We start from the raw sequence: 19,176 nt of genomic DNA, 5'->3' as shown, positions 1-19,176 counted from the left end.
GCGCTGTTTTCAGGATACGTGGAGGAAATGAAGCGAGATAGTGATCATTCCGCGATCTACATCCCTTTGGTCTCGTGGAAGGGTCCCAGTAACGTCAATTTCGTAGTAACTCGCCTTCAACAGTTGACGTTACGGCGTTATCGCCTTCGTCAGAGCCTCGAAAAGTAAAAGGTAGAGGTGTTCTCCTCTCAAACGCGTCATCATCCTGCAGAAAGCATTCACACGGTAAACCTGGCCATCAGCAAAGTTCCAGTGGGCACTGGTACACCGCCAGAAAATGCGGTGTTGAAGAAAGCACGACACAAACCCGCAGACGATCCAAAAAAGATTTCGTTTCGCCTACCTTACACCTCCAACGATATGAGCAGAGCACTATCGGTGCTACGCAGAGTGGGTCTGCAGAATGACGTAAGAGTTATGTATATGCCCTCGGCAAGCCTCTAGAAACAGTTGCTCCGTAATCCTTCGTATGATCAGCTCTGCACAACTTTTAGATGGTTTCCCGATATGGGAGAGAGGGTGATTACATGGTATCGGAGTGGTCCATGAATGCTGTGAGGACTACATAGGAGAAGCATGGCGGGTACTGCTTATTCAGTTGACGCACATCTAGATGGGCTTTCCAAACCAAAGTTTTCCATAACTATCCGAGTCCACTGCAGAATCCGAGGTGGAAGTTGAAGTTAATACCCGAAGTTTAAAATGAACAGAAAGACTGGGTCCATTGAAGTTAACACCCGAAGTAGAATGCATGAGTGCTGGATTTAAGCGACGGGGTTGGGTGCTAGAACCCCTTGGAAAACCACTCGTGATTCATGGATGTGGTACAGGCAGGAGTGCCACGTTACCATTCCATCATATGCGGTAACCCGCTGCCGAGACGTTGTCCATTGGGTATGCAAACGTCTCAGTGCTTTCCGACGGCTCGCAGCCTTTGGAAAGCCCCTTGTGCTTGCAAAAGACTCTACATCAATAAAAGACCTCTCGTTGGCACAGAAAGCTACAAGTTTGTAAGTACCGCACACTTACGAACTGCGAAATACTTTCTCTTTATCCCGCATTCGATATTCTTCAATCCATACGTATGCTGGGAACAACCTTGGCGGTTCTCAAGGCAAAGCAGGAAAAATAGTAGACTGTGGTGAGTCTTCAAGAACTTTCGCTTTCATTTGATGAGGTGTGGAAATATGTGGTGTGCGAGTAGCTAACTAGTGACTTAGTACTTTTCAATTGGTTCTATTTGGGAAATTTTTGCGGGAAATGTGACCGAATGGTCGGAGATTGGTTGAACATGAGTACGGCAGCACTTTACGGATGATCGTCAAGAATTTGCACCTATCGACGGTTTGCTATTCAATCTATTTTCTCCGACAATTTTTACACTGCCACTAAGGGAAAGCTGTGCTATCTTCATCATGCCTTATTTGGTTGTTTATTTTATTATTATTTTATTTTATTGTTTTTTCAGTTCTTAGGTAACGTGGTAGATTGTAAACTTTTGAACACGTTGCTCTTTGATATCATGAACATTCGGTAACTTGCTTCCAACAAGTACCGCAAAAATGAAAACCACATTCACTGAGGCTCACTTCTCTTGGCGGAATTTACAAACTTGCATTGGCGGTGGTACAAGCGCAGCGTAATTAGTTTTTGAGACAGAAATCCTAAAAATCCAATTTCAACAGCTCATTTTCTTTCATTTGCCATGTCTGTTTTCAGTAGTTTTTCAGCTTTAGCATATTAATATGTTATCCATGTAGTGCCTTCTAGATCTTCTATCATCTTTTCAATTCTTTTCAAGAATCTTGGACTCATTTGATGATTCTTTATGGTAACACTTTTTCATTAGTCTATACGTATATGGAACAGTGAAAAGCCAACTTTGTCAATTACGTGCACGTATTTTTTTACCACAATGTCCTATTTGGAATGATGTCACTCCGAGGTTCCACGAAGGTTTTGAGGAGAAATCGAGGCGTTTAGAGAGCGCAGAAGTTTCTACTGCCTTTGCAAAATTCGATCACGTAAGAATTAAAATGTCCTCTTAGTTTATAAAAGGTCTGAGCACAGCTTGCCCTGCCTATGCAAGAATTCCGACTCTTGGCTTAACTTAGACGATCCACGACAAATCTCTGTGATGAGCAAGCACCCGTGATCAACAGCAACCACTTGGCATAGATAAACTGGGCCCAATTTGCGCAAATTAACCACTTCTTGGAGGTTTCCATGGCGAACTGATTACTAACATTGTTTGGCATGAGGGCGCTAACACATTTCGTTGTTAACTCTTTCATGGCGTATTGTTCCACTCCTGGTAGGCCAACCAAACCTCTCAATCAACCACATATCGCTTCTATTCGTAGATCCATGAATTGAGGATTTTTTGTTTAATGCTTCTCCTCTACTGCAGGTACAATGTTCGTTCAGTTGGCAGTCATCTGGTGTGTCCTTATCGCCCAAGCATTCTCTCAACCTTCATCCAGTGGTGGGTGCGGAATTATTCGATTTTTGGTTATCCTTCAACATCAACGAATATAAATTGCTAGCGTTTCACTGTTGCTCTGTAACCAGTTGAAAAAAACCCGATTTAAGAGGAGTTAGTGAAGGTTAAAAACCAACATAAACTTTATGGAGAAGTGATGCGAAGAAATGAAGGAAGACGAGCGAAATTGTGATAACCTTGAATAGACAAAAGACCTTTAATAAAAATGATGAAAATTACTAGAAAAGATTCTTACTGTCAAAAACAACGAATAAAATTGAATGGCCATGCTCCAAAACAATGATCTAGGAAAAAAGAAATCAATCAAATTGATTTTTTTAAAATATGGCTTGTTTATGTGTAGTTCTGGTACCCTATTTAAGCTCTTAAAACTTATACTCATATCTCTGTTGAATATTAATAGGATTCAGATGTTTTATTGCAACGGCTGCACTATATTAACACGCCGGTTGTTCGATATATCGCTGAAAATGAAGGATTGCGGAAGAGTCTCAGAGGACTAAACGATGCTGTGAGTCCTAGAAGCTGGCTTATTCAAAAAGAATCATCTTGAGAAATGTTGTCAAAGAATGTGCTTACTCGTTTATTCATTCGCTCATCCACTCAGATGAGGCAGAAACGTTTCGAAGGCGTCCAGGACTATACCAGCCTTGAGGATCCGTACATGAAGCGAACAAGCCTCAAACGACTTGCAATTCTGAGTGCGAGAGGATTCGGAAGGAAATGATATCTTGACGCGCTGTACATTGTTTCCTCTAGTCTTCTTTGATCACAGTGATCTCTCTTGACGTCTATCTCCTTAGATGGCACAGTAAATGGCCGCTGTTCTTTTTTATGTTCTCCTTACATTTTCACCTCACTTTGTCCTAACTAGAGGTAAAGAGTTGATTTGTTAGAATTGCTGTCATGGATATCAGTATGCGGAAACTCGAACCACTTTGCAGGGCTGCACAGTCGTACCATTAATCAGTCCATTTGATGGCACGTTACTTTTTTAAATGAATTTGGCAATCACTAAATGAAAATATCGGAAATGTTGTGATTTATCTGCTCACGGTCTTCTGTTCCCGGTTTTGGTTTCCTCTAACAATTCGAACGTACGAAGAAGTGCATGGACTTTTCGACAACATTGAAAACAACATAATTCATTCGACTTCTATTTTCCAGAGATCTCCTGAGACCATGTGCCTTCTTATTTAATAATTCGAACACTATGGAACGAGCAGTTCGATCAGGTTGGCCATACTGTGGCTACCCGTGCTTTTATCACAGTTCCTTTGGTCGTCTTAGTATCAGGATCGCCCATGTATCGTATCCCCCTGTATCCCTAATATCGTCATTTGGTCCGAATTCGTCTCAATCGAACCAAAAAGAAATTCGGGTTAGCTGGGGCGATAAAGGTGAAATACGATGCATTCCAACCAACCGGAGAGCTTGTTTCAGCTGGTATTTTTATGAAAAGTGTTTGAAGAAGTCAACATTTTTCTAATCTGACGCTTTTCAGAGATTTTCCTCGTAAACGCCGCCTAAAATCGCTGTTTCAATAACTTCTGACAGCAAACATGTAGATGCGGACGTCCCTGTGACACTGCTACACAAGATTTTTTTTCGGTAAACTGTCGATGATAGGACACACCTGCAGTGAAAGAAGAAATGGGATATCGCCATCAACTTCTGAAACAGCAACACGTGCAGCATCCTTGCTTGTAGACAAAGAATAAGAAACGTTGACATTTTTGGGATGGATATGTGTAACGAATAGGAAGGATCCCTAGATTGCTTAGTTTCTCGGTCTTGTCAATACGAATTAAAGAAAGACTGTAGAAAACAGCGGTTACAGGAGTGGGGCCATAAGCATTTCACATGAATTCACTAGAAGAAAAGCTGGTTTCAGCTGTCAACCAGCGGTGGTCGCAGAAATTTTCTTCCACGTAGATGACGTTCTCGCGTAGATGACGAAATCTCATCGAATGCTATGCTTGGCCTGTAATATCGAGCCAACCTAGAAAAATACGGTAGGAGCCATACTCACGGATATCCTGTTGTTTTCCTCAACTCACTCAAGAAAGCAGATGTCCAATCAGTTTTCGATCAAATTTATAAAAATATTCCTGTTACTAAAACACTGAACTTGTTTAGATCAATTCAGGTTTTTTCCTTTATCGACAACAAACCAGTGTTCACATCTTGGTTGCCGACCACTTTTTTGTTTTTTGTTCACCTGACATTTAAATATTTCAATGAAGCAGCACATTTAATATACAATTATTAGCAAACTGCACTGAACAAGACTCCAAATAGATGTAGAAGAGGACACTTTTGATCTTTGCAAAACTACCTCGAAATGTCTTATTTCCGAAAGAAAGGAAAGGATTTATCCGACTTCAGCGGTTGCTTTAGGAGACTTCGATCAACGAGGAAGAATGCTGGCATTTCCGCATCATCACTAGAGATACAAAAAATATAATAGAACGACATCGCCTCATTTGTTATTCAGAAAAAGTAGATGTTTGTAACCTATTTATGGTAGAGGTCTCTTCGTCGCTCGTTTCATTATCCTCAGCACCCTTTTTTCTCTCCTTGCTGTCCAGCCCGTTGTCGTTTCCTATGCGTGTGGGCGGCTTGATGAACACCAGCGATGGCCTGCTAGCCCAAAAACGCTGGAAAATGAAACTGCGAGGTCGCCTTCATAAGAGATCCCCATTTTAGCATCTAAGCAGTGGCCAAAATTCAGAAATATGGAGTAAATCATAAAGTTATTAATCATGAATCAACAATACTGGAAAAAGATTCAATCTTCCCTCTCTGAACCCTCAATGGAAGATTAATGGTCATCTACAAAAACGTGAATCGTACCGGCAATTTTTAGTTACCAGTAGACTGATGTTGCCTGGATGTTTCATAGGAGATACGATTTATTAATGTCCTAGTTGATTTTTCACGGGTTTTGGTAACGAATTGAGCCGCTGCGACAACATTATTTCCTCAGATCGGAGGACTAAAGCGGAAGAATTGTTTTCTGAAGTTCATCTCACTTTCAGATCCTCTTTTAAACTTGAACGTCGAGTAGTGGACGAACTGGAGCGTCGTGTGCTGCCCTGACAAGGAATTTTTGGCCTTCTATACGATCGATTCTCCTCTCTAGAATGAGGGTAAACCTACAGGATTATTGCAATCCGAGAACAGCGATCTCCTTCGATTCACTTGACCTTTGACATCGCTGAAATTTAGACGTTCCTGACTCTCTGAAACGAAAAAAAATAACTGTTGTCTCCTTCATGTAAATCTAACGTTTCCTTCCTACAATCGATTCTCCTGACTTTACCTGGATCTCGTAAAGCGCTATTTCTTATTGTGTTGGATAGTTCCATTTCTGACCGACATCTTGCTGAAGCCCATCGCTGGTCGACTTTTTTGTTGAACATTATGTTTTATATCTGAGTTTAAAGCTGTGAATGTAATTAAGGGTGTTTCATGCAAGAAAAGTAATGGTTAGAGAGCAGAAAACATTTTTCGCAGGAAAATCACGAGGAACTTACTTTGAAATAGAGAGCCAGATAAGTAGTGGATCCAGAATTGAACAAAATTTTTATTACATCCGTCAGAAGGCGACTTTTTTTAGTTTTTTTAACACCTTTATTTTTTAGTTAGAAACAAATTTTCTTTTTTATTAGAGAAAGTGAATAATCCAATATTAAAAAAAAATAAAAAAAACAAAATAAAAAAATTATAGAAATTTTTTATTTTAAATTTTAACTTAAAAACTAATACTCAACTATAGCTTTTAATTTAAGATTTTAATTTTTTTAATATTTTTTTTTTTTAAAATTTTATTTTTTTTTTTTTTTTAGTTTATTTTTTAAAAGTTGTTCGAAGTTTGGTTTGAAGTCTTAAGTTTGGATAGATAAATAACCTCATTCGATATCCTATTTCGTTAAGGATAGCAATTAAAAGGGGAAATTAATTGAAAGCCTTGTTTGGTTTTTGGGTGTGTGACCAAATTGGAGAAAATTTCGTCTGTCTTCACAAAACACAAATTTTTGCAGCCTCTATGAATTTTTTCAGTACCTCAAATAGCCAGTTCTTCTCACAAAAAGACGCTCTTTCGAATGATGTTGAATTCACTTTTATTTACAAACTTCAAAATTTCAACACTGACTCCGCCCTCCTATATAGCGGGCGATATTCTATAGCTGGAATGGTTGTCGCGGCCCAGGCATGGTCAGGCATCTCACACCTTCGATAGGTGACTCCTCTGGCGATTCGGCGTCACAAAGAGACAATAATGTTTGAACATAAATGAACGGTTACGAGAATTCTACACAGTTCTTATTTATAAAAACAGCAGTGATAATTTGAAACGGCTAGGAAGGAAAATTACTGACGAAACTAAATCAATAAATAAGGAAGAAGTGAATATTATTCGAATTAAACTCCAAGACAAGGAAAATTCAATAATTTGAAAAGTTTTGATTTTTTCTTCTATGAAACGTCTTAATTTATTACGTGTTTGTCTTTTTCAGAAGGTTTGTTTCGTTTATTTGTATTTGTTTCCGAAAGGTTGTGAAATTGAAGAAGCTGTATGGTTCCGATGACTAAGAACTGCGTAGAATTGTTGTTCTTGTTCATTTATGTTCAAACATTATTGTCTCTCCGTGACGCCGAATCGCCAGAAGATTCACCAATCGAAGGTGTGAGATGCCTGGCAGACCATGCCTGGGCCGCGATAACCATTCCAGCTGTAGAATATCGCCTGCTCTATAAGAGGGCGGCGTCAGTGTTGAAATTTTGAAGTTTGTAAATAAAAGTGAATTCAACATCATTCTTTTTGTGAGAAGAACTGGCTATTTGAGGTAGTGAGAAAATTCATAGAGGCTGCAAAAATTTCTGTTTTGTGAAAACAGACGAAATTTTCTCCAATTTGGTCACTCGAAAACCATGACCAGCTGTCATCCAATGTTAGCGCTTAATTCACTTCCTGTAATGGAAGGAGAGTCCTAAGCAAGTACTGAATCGCGATACTTAACTGGTCACTCTAAGCCGTTGACAGCTGTTCAAAAATTGGACCAAATAACGAAATAGAGTAATGTTTTAAGTTTGACACTGGAAAAAACTAGGCATTTTCAAAGCTAGAAGCTTACAATATAAGCTATTGTCGAGTACAAGTTGTTCACTAGAAAATTTCCAAGGAGATATTTCTCAGCTTGGAAAGTATGGCCTTTTATTAATATTCGATGGAGCACTTTCGTCAATTTCTGAAGAGAATGGAAGTTTCGAACCAACATATAATGTGGGGTACCAAAATGCTCTAAATAGCCTCCTGATTACGGATGTAATAAAAATTTTGTTCAATTTCGAGAAATAAGCGGAAATCCCTTCCTTCCATGGAGATGTATCCGCAGGATATGCCAATGGCAGGATTGCGGAGGTGTGAAAGTAATTAACGGGGTTTGACGAAACTTTGCCCGTTTTCAAGCCACACATTTGTCAAAGATAGTTCCATTTCTGACCGACATCTTGCTGAAGCCCATCGCTGGTCGACTTTTTTGTTGAACATTATGTTTTATATCTGAGTTTAAAGCTGTGAATGTAATTAAGGGTGTTTCATGCAAGAAAAGTAATGGTTAGAGAGCAGAAAACATTTTTCGCAGGAAAATCACGAGGAACTTACTTTGAAATAGAGAGCCAGATAAGTAGTGGATCCAGAAGATTCAAAGGCATCAGCCCAGGAATCTGAGGTGGTGCAGATTTCAGGTGGAGTATTCGTATACGGGATGGGAGACTACGGAGAGAGAGGTGATTCCGTCCATTTCTTGCTAATTGACGTAAAAAACGGCTCGGAAGATGCGGCGCCGCACAAGACTGGCGCGCTCCAATCTAACTTCCTGTACAAAATGGTGCGCCAAAACGAATGAAGCCGTATCTTCCGGGCCGTTTTTTACGGCAATTAGGAAGAAATGGACGGAATCACCCCCTCTCCGTAGTCTCCCATCCTGTATACGAATACTCCACCTGAAATCTGCACCACCTCAGATTCGTGGGCTGATGCCTTTAAGATTTGTGTAGTAACTACAATTACAAATTGGAAATAGTAAAATTTCAAGGAGCCGACTGAAACAAAGAACAAAATAAAGAGCAGTCACGGCTACAGTAGAAAGTTATGCATAGAAAAAAGAAGCACGTATGCAGCTAAAAGAGAAACGATCCAGGGCAAAAAACCATCCATATTATTATTTCAGCACTAGTTCTTCATATTCTTTGTTTTAGATCGTTTTTGTATTTACAGTCTTATTTTAGTCTCGACGCTGAAGAGTAACGTACATAGTTCTAGGCCCGAATATCTTTCTCTGTTAGGAAAACTAATTACCTAAACTAAGGCATCCTAGTAGTACTTCCGCCAATGTTACGGGAATTCATCTTTTGTAGTCGACCTCTAGAGTGATAAAAATGTGAAGAGCATGCTGAGGGTGGGCATGGCTGTTCTCCTCAAGTTTTCAAAATTGACAGTCACTGGAATAGTTAAGTAATCTCAGTTAAATATTAGTGCATGTAGTATTTTTGAAATTTTGTAAATAAAAACGGAGATGCTGTGAACAGTTGCATGGGAAATCACAGAAGTATTGAAAACGAAGAGGGTTTTTTTTCGGGTAAATTACCCCTCTTGTTACCGTCCGAAAAACAGCAACTGCTGGATAGCTGAGAAATGAAACAGAAAGTAAATTAATTAAGGCAATTGGGCTAAGAACCTTCGGCTGCCACATTTCCAAGTAAAAAAAAATTCATGCCCTCATTTTTGCTTATCTAAGCTGTAGAGTGTGGTAAAAACAGTCTTTCTTTAGCCGACAAAAATAGAGGTGACAAAAGATGCAATTCCTGCTGCTAGATACTCTAACTTTATTACTTCGACTGTTCGTTAAAGAGCAAAAGTGAATTGAGAACATATTCAGGTGCAGTGTGATCCTTCACACAAAAGCATACTTTCACCTAAACCGTCAACAGGAAAGGCACGTCAGCTGCATTCCTACGTTCTTATATTCACTCTCTTCTCAAAGATGCTGAGCAAAAGAGAAACTGTATAATCTCATATACATGTACATACACATATACATATACATACAGATATGCATATACATATATGTCGTCGTCGTTGTCGAATGTCTTTGAAATGCATCTCTTTCCCTGCCCACCTAATTTTACTTCCGTTTGCATATGCTGTAGCGTCTCTGATCTTCGATCGTTGAGTAGAAGTGGACTTCGAATCCCTTCTTTCACTTGCGTGAAGCACGATATTCCTAGCGCCACACTTTCAACTGAGCGTTGAACGATGCTGACTGCATCTTCCTCCTGCATGTGAAGCGCACAGGTTTACGAAATATAGCTTAAACCAGGAAGAATGGTGGTATTTAATATGTGAGCACGGCTGAGCGTGTTCCTGGTGTTCTTCACTAAATCCCTGATGCTCCTGTATGCTGCTCAAGCTGCTCTTTTTCTATTGTCCAGCTCAGAGGTCAGGTCGTTCATCATGTTAATTTTCCGACCTAAATATACGTAGTTAGAGCACTCGCATATACATACTCTTTCCCTTGAGCGTGAATGAGGCATCAGAGGTTCATCCGTACAGCATGAACATCGTCTTACCCAGGTTCACTTTGATCTGGAAAATATAAGAAAAATTTCGGAAGCAGACTTCGAAAAATTGAGAAATCGACTACACAAACCAAATATCTCCTGTCTCAACTCATGTTTGTCATGAACACAAGAGCTGCATGCAGGTATTTTCTAGGCGAAGGCAGAATGAATATTTCGGGTAAGGTCAGAGTTGGACCTAAAAAGTGAAGTACTAAAGAATTAAGTAGTAGTAGATCAAAAAAGGCAATGAGCCAGTGAAGTCCAGTTCTCACTAGTAATCCATGAAAATGCGTGTGAAACAGCCCTTGCTGCGTCGGTGTTCCCAACGATGCGACCCGATACGAGAAACTAGAACGTTGACGGAGTGCAATGCGTCCGCGATTGTGCAGTTCCTGCTGCTTGTCTTAGTAACATAGGACTAGTTGCGGACGTCGGATGACGAGGAAAAACTTGGTGTTCGCGCAATAAGTTGCATAGTAGAGAATATCTGCGCAGACAAAACTGTTTCTTCTTTCCAGATTACTGAGCGGAATTGAAGTTCATACTTTTGTAGAACAATACCTAGCAATTTATTTTTGTGGAGGCCACAACAGCATCAATTCCGCAAAATTCTGGTCTCAAAAAGGAGATTGCGCAAACGCTCAACTCTACTTTTTTAACGGTCTCAAGCCGCGGCACTGATCTAATCCTAACCACGAAATTAAAGATGTTAAGGTTTCTCCATGAGAAGGAGAGTTCGGAGTGTAGAAACGCTGCATTCAAATTTGTTGCACGTTACCAAGTGCCTCGTTGGAAAATTCGACGAATGAGCCAGTTTGCCACTCTGTTTGTCAGAACAGTTTGAGGGAATTGAACGTGGTGTTCATAATGTGACCTGTACTCAGCCCTATTTTCTCATGGATTCAAAAATCGGTCAATTTCGTAGTATGCTGTCTTTTTTATTCCTCTTAATTTACAGTGGGTAGCAGAAATGTGAATTTCCACAGTGGTGGAAGCGAACCATTCAAATGACATAGTTCTTTATCACCAAAGTAAGGCTTAAGGCAAGATGATCATTCGAATTAAGTAATTAATTCCTGTGAATGATCCATGCAACGTAAGTGAAATCCAAGGAAATTTCCCTCACAATAACTTTTATCTGTGTATCATCAACTTACACAAAACGTCACGTTCCTGTTGCATCCCTGCAGGAAGTGTGGTTGCGCCTGGGCTCATGGGATCAAAGGGTATCTCATGTGATTTTCGCGCTTTAACAACTTCGGAGTTCCCCATCTCTACAACTGTGAAAGTTCGGGTAGCTGTTAATAAGGAGCGCTTATAGGCGCAATTGTACACGAAACTACATTCGTAATTGTGTAGGATATTTATAACAATGCAATTTCACTGAGCTCCCTACTCTCTGAAAGAAGTCTCGTAATAAGTCAACCAGAGCGTACATTTTTTTGGTTAATATTAACTTTTAGAATTTCCCTTTTGAAGTTATTTTAGTTGTGCTAGTTTATTTGGGTATATGAAATGGGTAGAGTTCGAGTGGATTCTTCTCAGAATAAAGTTTTTGATAAACAGTGCGTGAGAATTGTGGTGAGAACACAGAAAGGAACTCGTACAGGGAAAAATGAGTTTAGATGTGGTTATCGTGAAATAATAATAACGAGCTCAGCCCGTCTGTGTGTGTGTGTGTTTGTGTGTCACGAAATTCGAAAAAGGGGGTGCGACGGGTCCACCGGCGTCAGATTGGTGCGCCGGTGCCAGATACCTATAGAAGGGGGTTCGACGGGTCCAACGGCGACAGATTGGTGCGCCGGCGCCAGATTGCTACAAAATGGTGTGAGACTGATCCACCGGCATCGAATTGGTGCTCCGGCGCCAGATAGCTATAGAAGGGGTTGCGACGGGTTTACCTGCGTCGAATCGTTCTGCCACAATTCAGAATTATCGCGCGGTAACTCCATGTGCAAGTCGCAAAAGGTAAATGGGAGGTTGCAACCGTTTCATACCCGTGGCTGCTACGTTACGCGCACTGCTTTTCATCTCCATTACTCCTCCGTGCGCCGGTTTTCTTTCATGTTTGCTTCAGTTTGGTAACATGCTTTTCTCAGAAAGTGGAAACACGAATGAAACCGGCTGCTTAAATAGTAGCCAGCAGTTTACATGACCTGACGAGGAACGTTTTCTTTGTCAGTACGATGGTGTCGTTCACGTCACTTTATCATAAACATCATTGTTGGGCTGTTGGGAAAAAGAGGAAAGGAACCCATATTTCAAGTGATACTTTCAAATTGTTCTGATGTTATGTTGGTATCGAAGGAGTGTTTGAAGCTGAAGTTTGCATATTCTCAAAATGTAAAACCGACACGTTTAGAAAAAAAAAACTTTTGCGTTTATTTACAGTAAAAAAAAAGAAGAAAACGTTAATAGAAATAGAATTCTGATTTTACAGAAAATGTCACTACCATAAATTTTTGATTAATATTGATTAATTGATTAGTGAATGCGAGCGAAGATAACACCACAAAAAAAGTCTGATGTCCGGCTTTAGCCGGACATGTAGACTGGTTTATATATAAACAGGTTAGCAGAAAGGAAGCTGTAGTTAGGAAACAGACATGAATTCAGAAAAACCGACGACTATGCGGCCTCGTGGAGGTTTCTCAGAGCAGACACAAACTCAGAACTCAACAGCTCTTGTTTTTGTCTTTACGTAGTCATAGATACAGCATGAATGGAGTGTCTGCAGAGGTATTTGCTCTCATAAACCTATCGCCACTGCCTGGGAAAACTCGAATGAATCCAGAAATCAGCGTACAACAGCGGACACTAAAAGGCTGGCTCTGGTTATCCAGCTACTTTGTACCGTTGTCAGTGTGAAAAAGTGGAAAAGTTCGACCTTCCTTGAATGTTAGCATAAGTTTTGCAGTAAGTCGTAACAAAGACTGTCAACAACCTTGACTCTTGTTCCACTTACATACATTATCGACAAGTCGAAAAAAGTGTTGAGTGATAGATCTTTTTGATAGTAAGAGAGACAGATAAAAGCTTGTGGGTTTTCAAAAATTCTGAAGAAAGCGCCTTCAAAACATTTCGTTATCAGACGTTATCATTACGTCAACAAATTGAGTCCGAAAAGTACGAACACGAAATTGTGGCTTGCAGAAATTTGTAGGCGTTTTGGATAAAAGCTAAAAATGCAAAAATGAATAGGAATAAAGAGTACATAGTCGTGACCAACGAGCTGTCTGTGCATTAAGACCTTTCTGGGTATTGATCTATGGAGTCATGTGCGAGTCACATCCTAGTTAAAATTAGCGATTTTATCAGGTGGAGGTTCGCCAATATCAGGGCAACGCGGCTACTTAGGTAATTGCAAGGACTTGAGCTCCTTTGGTTTCGGTTTTGGATGTAGCACCTCACTGAATAATGACTTGTTCTGTATGAGACATTTGAGAGGATGTTTTACAAATGATCAGATTTTCGAGGTTCTCACGAAGGTGACGACGATGAAACGTTAGCCGTGATAAAGTTTGTTAGTAATCCTGGCTCTTACTTCCATTTGTCAATCGACAAGTTGCAAACCGAGCCTTTCATCCCACCGAGGTCGATAAATTGTTGCCTGTGCGTGTGAAGAAAAAACATGACTTGGTTTATCGCGTGGCCCTCGCAAGTCATTCTATAAGTCATCCTATATTCACGCCTTCAAAAACCCGAAAAACGAATCTGAATTGAAGTCAGTAGAGAAGTTCGTAGACGCATTTTGAAAGGATTGATCGTCAGCACTCTGAGCCTGTCCTCTTCGAACGGCACACCCTAGAAAAACTGCGTTCTTTTGAAATTTTTTACTTCTTCATCTGGGAACTTTTTTATATTCTCCCAGATTCCTTTGTAAATAAGCAAGGTCACAAGCTTCAATGTAACGTCGGGTTCACTCCCAGACTTGCTAGAGGCACTGAGGGCATTCAGAATGTTCGCAATGGGTTTGATCAACTTTGAACGACTGGAGCGTGGCCTCGTCGACGCATGTTCGCGTGTACCCGGGCGTATACGCTGGACACGTCTCGGAGGCACTGGCACTCCGCTGGGACTCTCTTTACCGTTCTTCGTTGACAATATTCGAAAGACATTTTGTTTTCTATTATCCCCCTCAAACAGTCCACATTTCTGTGATCTCTGAGCTGTAGACTGCCCAAAAATGATTATAGTGACCTTTTGCCGCAAAGAGCTAGCTATTCACGGTCGATGCGACGAAGCCCTCATATTTGTAGGCAAATTTGTGCGAGTTACGTCGCCGTGTTTCGCAATGGTCGGAACAGCCGGCATCGGAGGATGAAAAACCAACATCGCTCTGGACGTTTGACTGCCACAAACCAGTTATCCCTGTGTAACTCTTCTTCTGAGCATTTTATCAGAAATCATCTCAAGAAACGTCTACTGCCATGAAGCCACCTGGCATGATGGCCCAGATTAGGCGCATCGCCGAAAGAAATGGCGCCATCTCACCACGAACGCGGACTACACTACGTAAACGGGACCAAAGCTGAAGAAGAACCTTACCTTGAGTGAATTTCATGAGGCTTAGGAACAGAGATGTAGATTTCCTACAAGTGAGACAAGCACTGTGTATTGGAAAGTGAAACGAGTATGAACTACATGACTGTCCTCCGTCAATGTGCTACTCAAACTTTCTCACCCTTCTGAACCCTTCCCTCATTTAATAGAAATTTAACCGCCTAAATTCTTCTACTTCTGGACTTCCTGACCTTTCCTCCATGTCACAAGCAGTCTTCGAAGATGCACTCCACGTCTCTATAACATGAGTGTAGCCTTCATTTGAGGGCATCACCCCACGAATCTGGGGTGGTGCGATTTCCAGGTGGATAATGCCTAAACGGGGTCGTAGATTATGGAGAGGGGGGTGATTCCGTCCATTTCTTCCTAATTGCCGTAAAAAACGGCCCGGAAGATACGGCGCCGCAAAAGGCTGGCGCGCTGCAGTCGAACTCCCAGTAGAAAATAGTGCGCCAGTACGCCTGAAACCGTATCTTCCTGGCAGTTTTTACGGAAATTAGGAAGAAATGGACGGAATCACCCTCCTCTTCATAGTCTCAAATCCCGAAAACTCTCAGGTTTCTTGCTAATTGCCGTAAAAAAGGGCCCGGAAGATACGGTTTCATTCGTTTTGGCGCACCATTTTGTACAAGAGGTTCGATTGGAGCGCGCCAGTCTTGTGCGGCGCCGCATCTTCCGGGCCGTTTTTTACAGAAATTAGCAAGAAATGGCGGAATCACCTCCCTCTCCGTAGTCTCCCATCCCGTATACGAATACTCCACCTGAAATCTGCACCACCTCAGATTCGTGCGGTGATGCCCTTAAGTTAGTGAGAAAATCCTGAGTATGAGAAAGAAGGAGCGGAAGCGAAAGTTGGCCAATGTGAACAGTTCGCCTTTCAAAGCAATAAATTTTAGAGAGTAAGTATAGATGAAGATATCTCTCGCAAAGAGAGGTCATGCATGTTTCATATAATTTCAAGGTCATGCATCAAGAAAGATGCCCAACCACTCATGCCTGGCACTATCCTTTCAACAGCGGCAAAATTCAGGAATGTCAAGCTTATTGATTGGAATTCTGTTGTTCAATGGATTCTAGCACTTCCATCTGGAGATGTTGCTTGGCAGAAATGGAATATGACATAAAAGACAGCATCTAGACCTAGAAATAATCGCTGCTGTTAAAATCGCGCGCGATTTTTGAGAATGCGAATTCCCAAATTCATTCCTCCTTCTTTCAAATATAGAGCAACAGATCGCCACTCCGGGAAGCCCACCTATGAATTTCCCTGCAAACGATAAGCTCTGTTACTTTTAGCTGCCAAATTTTCTAAAGATAAAGACCCAGTAATACAAATGACAAGAGTTTCATGAGTGTCGTTTTATAATTGCGAAGTATTGTATGTATTGTTTTCTTTCACTTCCAGACAGGATTGTACCTGGTTTCCTGGAAACAGTGGCGTTCAGCAAACCCTTTTTCACCCTTTTTTCGTTTCATCTTTTCCGCAGTTTGTGTAAGATAGATGGTTCTTGGTGTAAACCGTCATCTTTGAAGATCAGGTTGTGCATGAAAACGGTCGATTCCCATAAAACCAGACAGAGTGGATGAAGGCCGAACTTCTAGCTGTTTGATCAAACCGATGTTGAAATGACAGCGAATTAAGGAGACTAATAAAATGTAGGATTTGAGTTATATTATTGTTGTTAGTTGTTGTATTATTGTATTATTGTTATGAGTTATATTAGGGTGTTTCTTAGGTAAATGAGAAATGAAGCAGGTTATACAAGCTTGTTTCACCGATCTCCCATCATCACTCCCATTCTCTTTCTTTACCGTTAAAGATAAGTTATAAAGTGTACGGTGTTAGTCAATCCTTACAACTTCAGACGACTTCAGTTGAGTTCGTTCGAGGTTACGAGCGCAGCCTTGCGATTACTTGCGAGGCGAGTCTGCGCAAACGATGTGTCAGGTCTCCAACCGTTAATCAAGCAGTCACCGGCCTACTGCTTTCCGGTCGAGCTACCACTGCTCCATTGATCATTATGCTGTTCTACATAAAAACTTGGTCACATAATTAAAACCGCTTAATTTTAAGAAGCAGAGAGCGTGTCACTGATGAACGCTGCCTGCAACATTGACAAATCGCAGTACCAACACAGCACGCACGTGCTTGGGTATTTGAAAATTAAAGTATAATAATTCACAAGTCTACGATGAGCCGAAAAATATTCTGCATTCACGCATCCATCATCCTGCATATGATTGCTCTCCAAAATTGCTGAATCAAAGGCATCACCCCACGAATCTGAGGTGGCACGGATTTCAGGTGGAGTATCCCTATACGGCATAATAGATTATGGAGAGGGCGGGGGTGATTCCGTCCATTTCTTCCTAATTGCCGTAAAAACGGCCCAGAAGATGTCGCGCGTGCACAGGGCTGGCGCGCTCCAATCGAATTCGTTGCAGAAAGCAGCGTGCCAGAACGCTCGAAGCCGTATCTTCCGGGCCGTTTTTTTACGGCAAATAGGAAGAAATTGACGGAATCACCCTTCTCTCCATGATCTACTGTGCCGTATACGAATACTCACCTGAAATCATTACCACCTCAGATTCGGTGGGTGATGCCTTTAATCTGCGCGACATGTGTGCATTCTTCTGATTTTTGATCTAATGCATGTTATCACAGTGTTGTTGGAACATTCTGTTGATTTTCAGGTTCACCACACTTATCGCACCGCAGAGAAAACAGTATGGAACGAGTTGTTATCAATCGTTGTTCAGCCACCGTGCTATTAAACTCGTTAGCGAGGAGCATTTGATATCTGTTCACTCTTCGTTTGTTATTGATTCCCACGATCTTTGGCCCAATTATAGTTTGTTTAATGTGTCTCTTGCAGTTCTTGAGCAAATATGATCGGTCAGTTAACATTTAGAATGTTTGTGATGCAACGTCGATAACACATAGATTTAATATCGCGTTTCTAAATACAAAAAGATACAAAAAACACTAACAAATGAAAAATACATGCGCGAAGGTTTGTATTCAGCAAGGTTATTGGAGGAAGATTTGGAGCTTTCTGTTAAAAACTAAGGAAGATGCATAGGGAGAGAGCGAAAAAACAGAAAAAGAATAATTAGTGCAACGGTTTTAAGTGAAAAGATAAGGAATTCTCTATGAATCGATGCAGATTTACTATTTTTGCGGCTAGTTTTAAAATGTTTATTCCTCGGCTTCCCCTTTCCTCTCTCCGATGAAAAGCTGTTTTTTCACTGCCCCTTCTAATTCTATAGTATTATTCTGAAGTTGTGTACTTTGAATTTTCAGCTAGAAATTGATGTGCACAATAAAAGTTGTGTTTATGATGGATCTAACAACATCCTTGTGCATGTCACAATCAGCAAATCTGTAGATAAATTTGAGGAATGCTGAGAGTCACACCAGCGGTTTCCTATCACCTTCGTTTGTACTACATTCGATCCGATTTCTCCTCAGTCTGAGCAGAAAGAAAATCTCGCCATCTACCATCTTCATATTTTCAAATTTGCCGGATTTTCCTTCATTCATTCGAACTTCAATGAAACCAACTTATTCTGAAATTTTGCTGTAATGATTTACATAAATCATAGGAAAGATAACCCCAAGCGAATGCAGTTGGGAAAACAGTTGTCGCTTCTCATGGAAATACCAGATATCCGTGCGTTCCAGTATGTTCCGATTAATTTTTTCCTACATCGTTATTTTGACGGTGGAGCTCGATTTTCCGACTTCTCAACATTCCATGTAGTCCGAAGAAACGCGGTAATTCTTTCTTGAAGATGTATACTGCTTCTAAAAAGTAAACCCGAGCTAAGCTACGTGCGAAAGCCGCGTTTCCTGGTCACTCCGTCTGAGGTTCACGTGAGCTCCACGTTGATCGCAAAAACTGTTTTCCCGAACTGCGTTTCGAGAGTTCGAAGTGACAGAATGAGTCAGCAGTCCGACGGCAGCACTAACAGCGCCTCCAAGCGCTTCGAGCGCAGTGTCTGTTCCTAACCTGTGGCGGACAATCGCAATAAGCCAGTGCCGGTCGAGTCCCCAATCCTCTTGTTACACAGCGCTTTGTAGCACTCGACTTCGAGAAATCTGCACTCTCACACGAATCCTCTCAGACTCTTCTTCCTTGGTTGATGGATGCTGCAATAGCAGGCAGCAGTTCTCCAGCAGTGCTGATGTCTCCGCTTTGCAAAATCAATGTCGTTGGTCGTCGTTGGCGAGCGCTCTGATTTCCGACTTTGATTGATGTTTATCACGGTCCCGCTTCAACCACCAGTTCTCCTGTCGTCTACGATCTGCTGTCGATGACGTGCTCGTACCTTCATACTCGTCATTCTGCTTCTTCTTTGATCTACTGATTCTTGTATAAATCTAACAAAATCTCGAATTTTTTCAAGTGTTTGAGTTGAGGGGGACCATTTCCAAATCCTTGGGAGGACTTACATATATGGAGGTACTAGAATTCCGA

At 41.1% G+C, this 19,176-nt stretch overlaps 3 protein-coding genes across 3 annotated transcripts; 2 read left to right on the top strand and 1 right to left on the bottom strand.

Annotated features, from left to right (window-relative positions):
• Window positions 1-2,415: 2,415 nt before the first annotated feature.
• On the top strand, window positions 2,416-3,230 carry RB195_014799 (uncharacterized protein; the record flags this gene model as incomplete). The annotated part of the gene is made up of 3 exons (XM_013445115.2): window positions 2,416-2,485; window positions 2,914-3,014; window positions 3,111-3,230. The coding sequence occupies 3 exons, from the start codon at window positions 2,416-2,418 to the stop codon at window positions 3,228-3,230; spliced, it is 291 nt and encodes a 96-aa protein (XP_013300569.2).
• A 1,163-nt stretch (window positions 3,231-4,393) lies between these two features.
• On the bottom strand, window positions 4,394-9,853 carry RB195_014798 (uncharacterized protein; the record flags this gene model as incomplete). The annotated part of the gene is made up of 4 exons (XM_064205210.1): window positions 4,394-4,505; window positions 5,021-5,163; window positions 5,666-5,748; window positions 9,691-9,853. The coding sequence occupies 4 exons, from the start codon at window positions 9,851-9,853 to the stop codon at window positions 4,394-4,396; spliced, it is 501 nt and encodes a 166-aa protein (XP_064061091.1).
• A 5,667-nt stretch (window positions 9,854-15,520) lies between these two features.
• RB195_014797 (uncharacterized protein) lies at window positions 15,521-15,819 on the top strand (the record flags this gene model as incomplete). The annotated part of the gene is made up of 2 exons (XM_064205209.1): window positions 15,521-15,594; window positions 15,657-15,819. The coding sequence occupies 2 exons, from the start codon at window positions 15,521-15,523 to the stop codon at window positions 15,817-15,819; spliced, it is 237 nt and encodes a 78-aa protein (XP_064061090.1).
• Window positions 15,820-19,176: the final 3,357 nt, after the last annotated feature.

The sequence above is a fragment of the Necator americanus genome, chromosome V, assembly GCF_031761385.1.
Source record: "Necator americanus strain Aroian chromosome V, whole genome shotgun sequence".
Lineage (NCBI taxonomy): Eukaryota > Metazoa > Nematoda > Chromadorea > Rhabditida > Ancylostomatidae > Necator > Necator americanus.
Note: the sequence above shows the minus strand (reverse complement) of the source record. Positions and strands in the feature narration are given on the sequence as shown.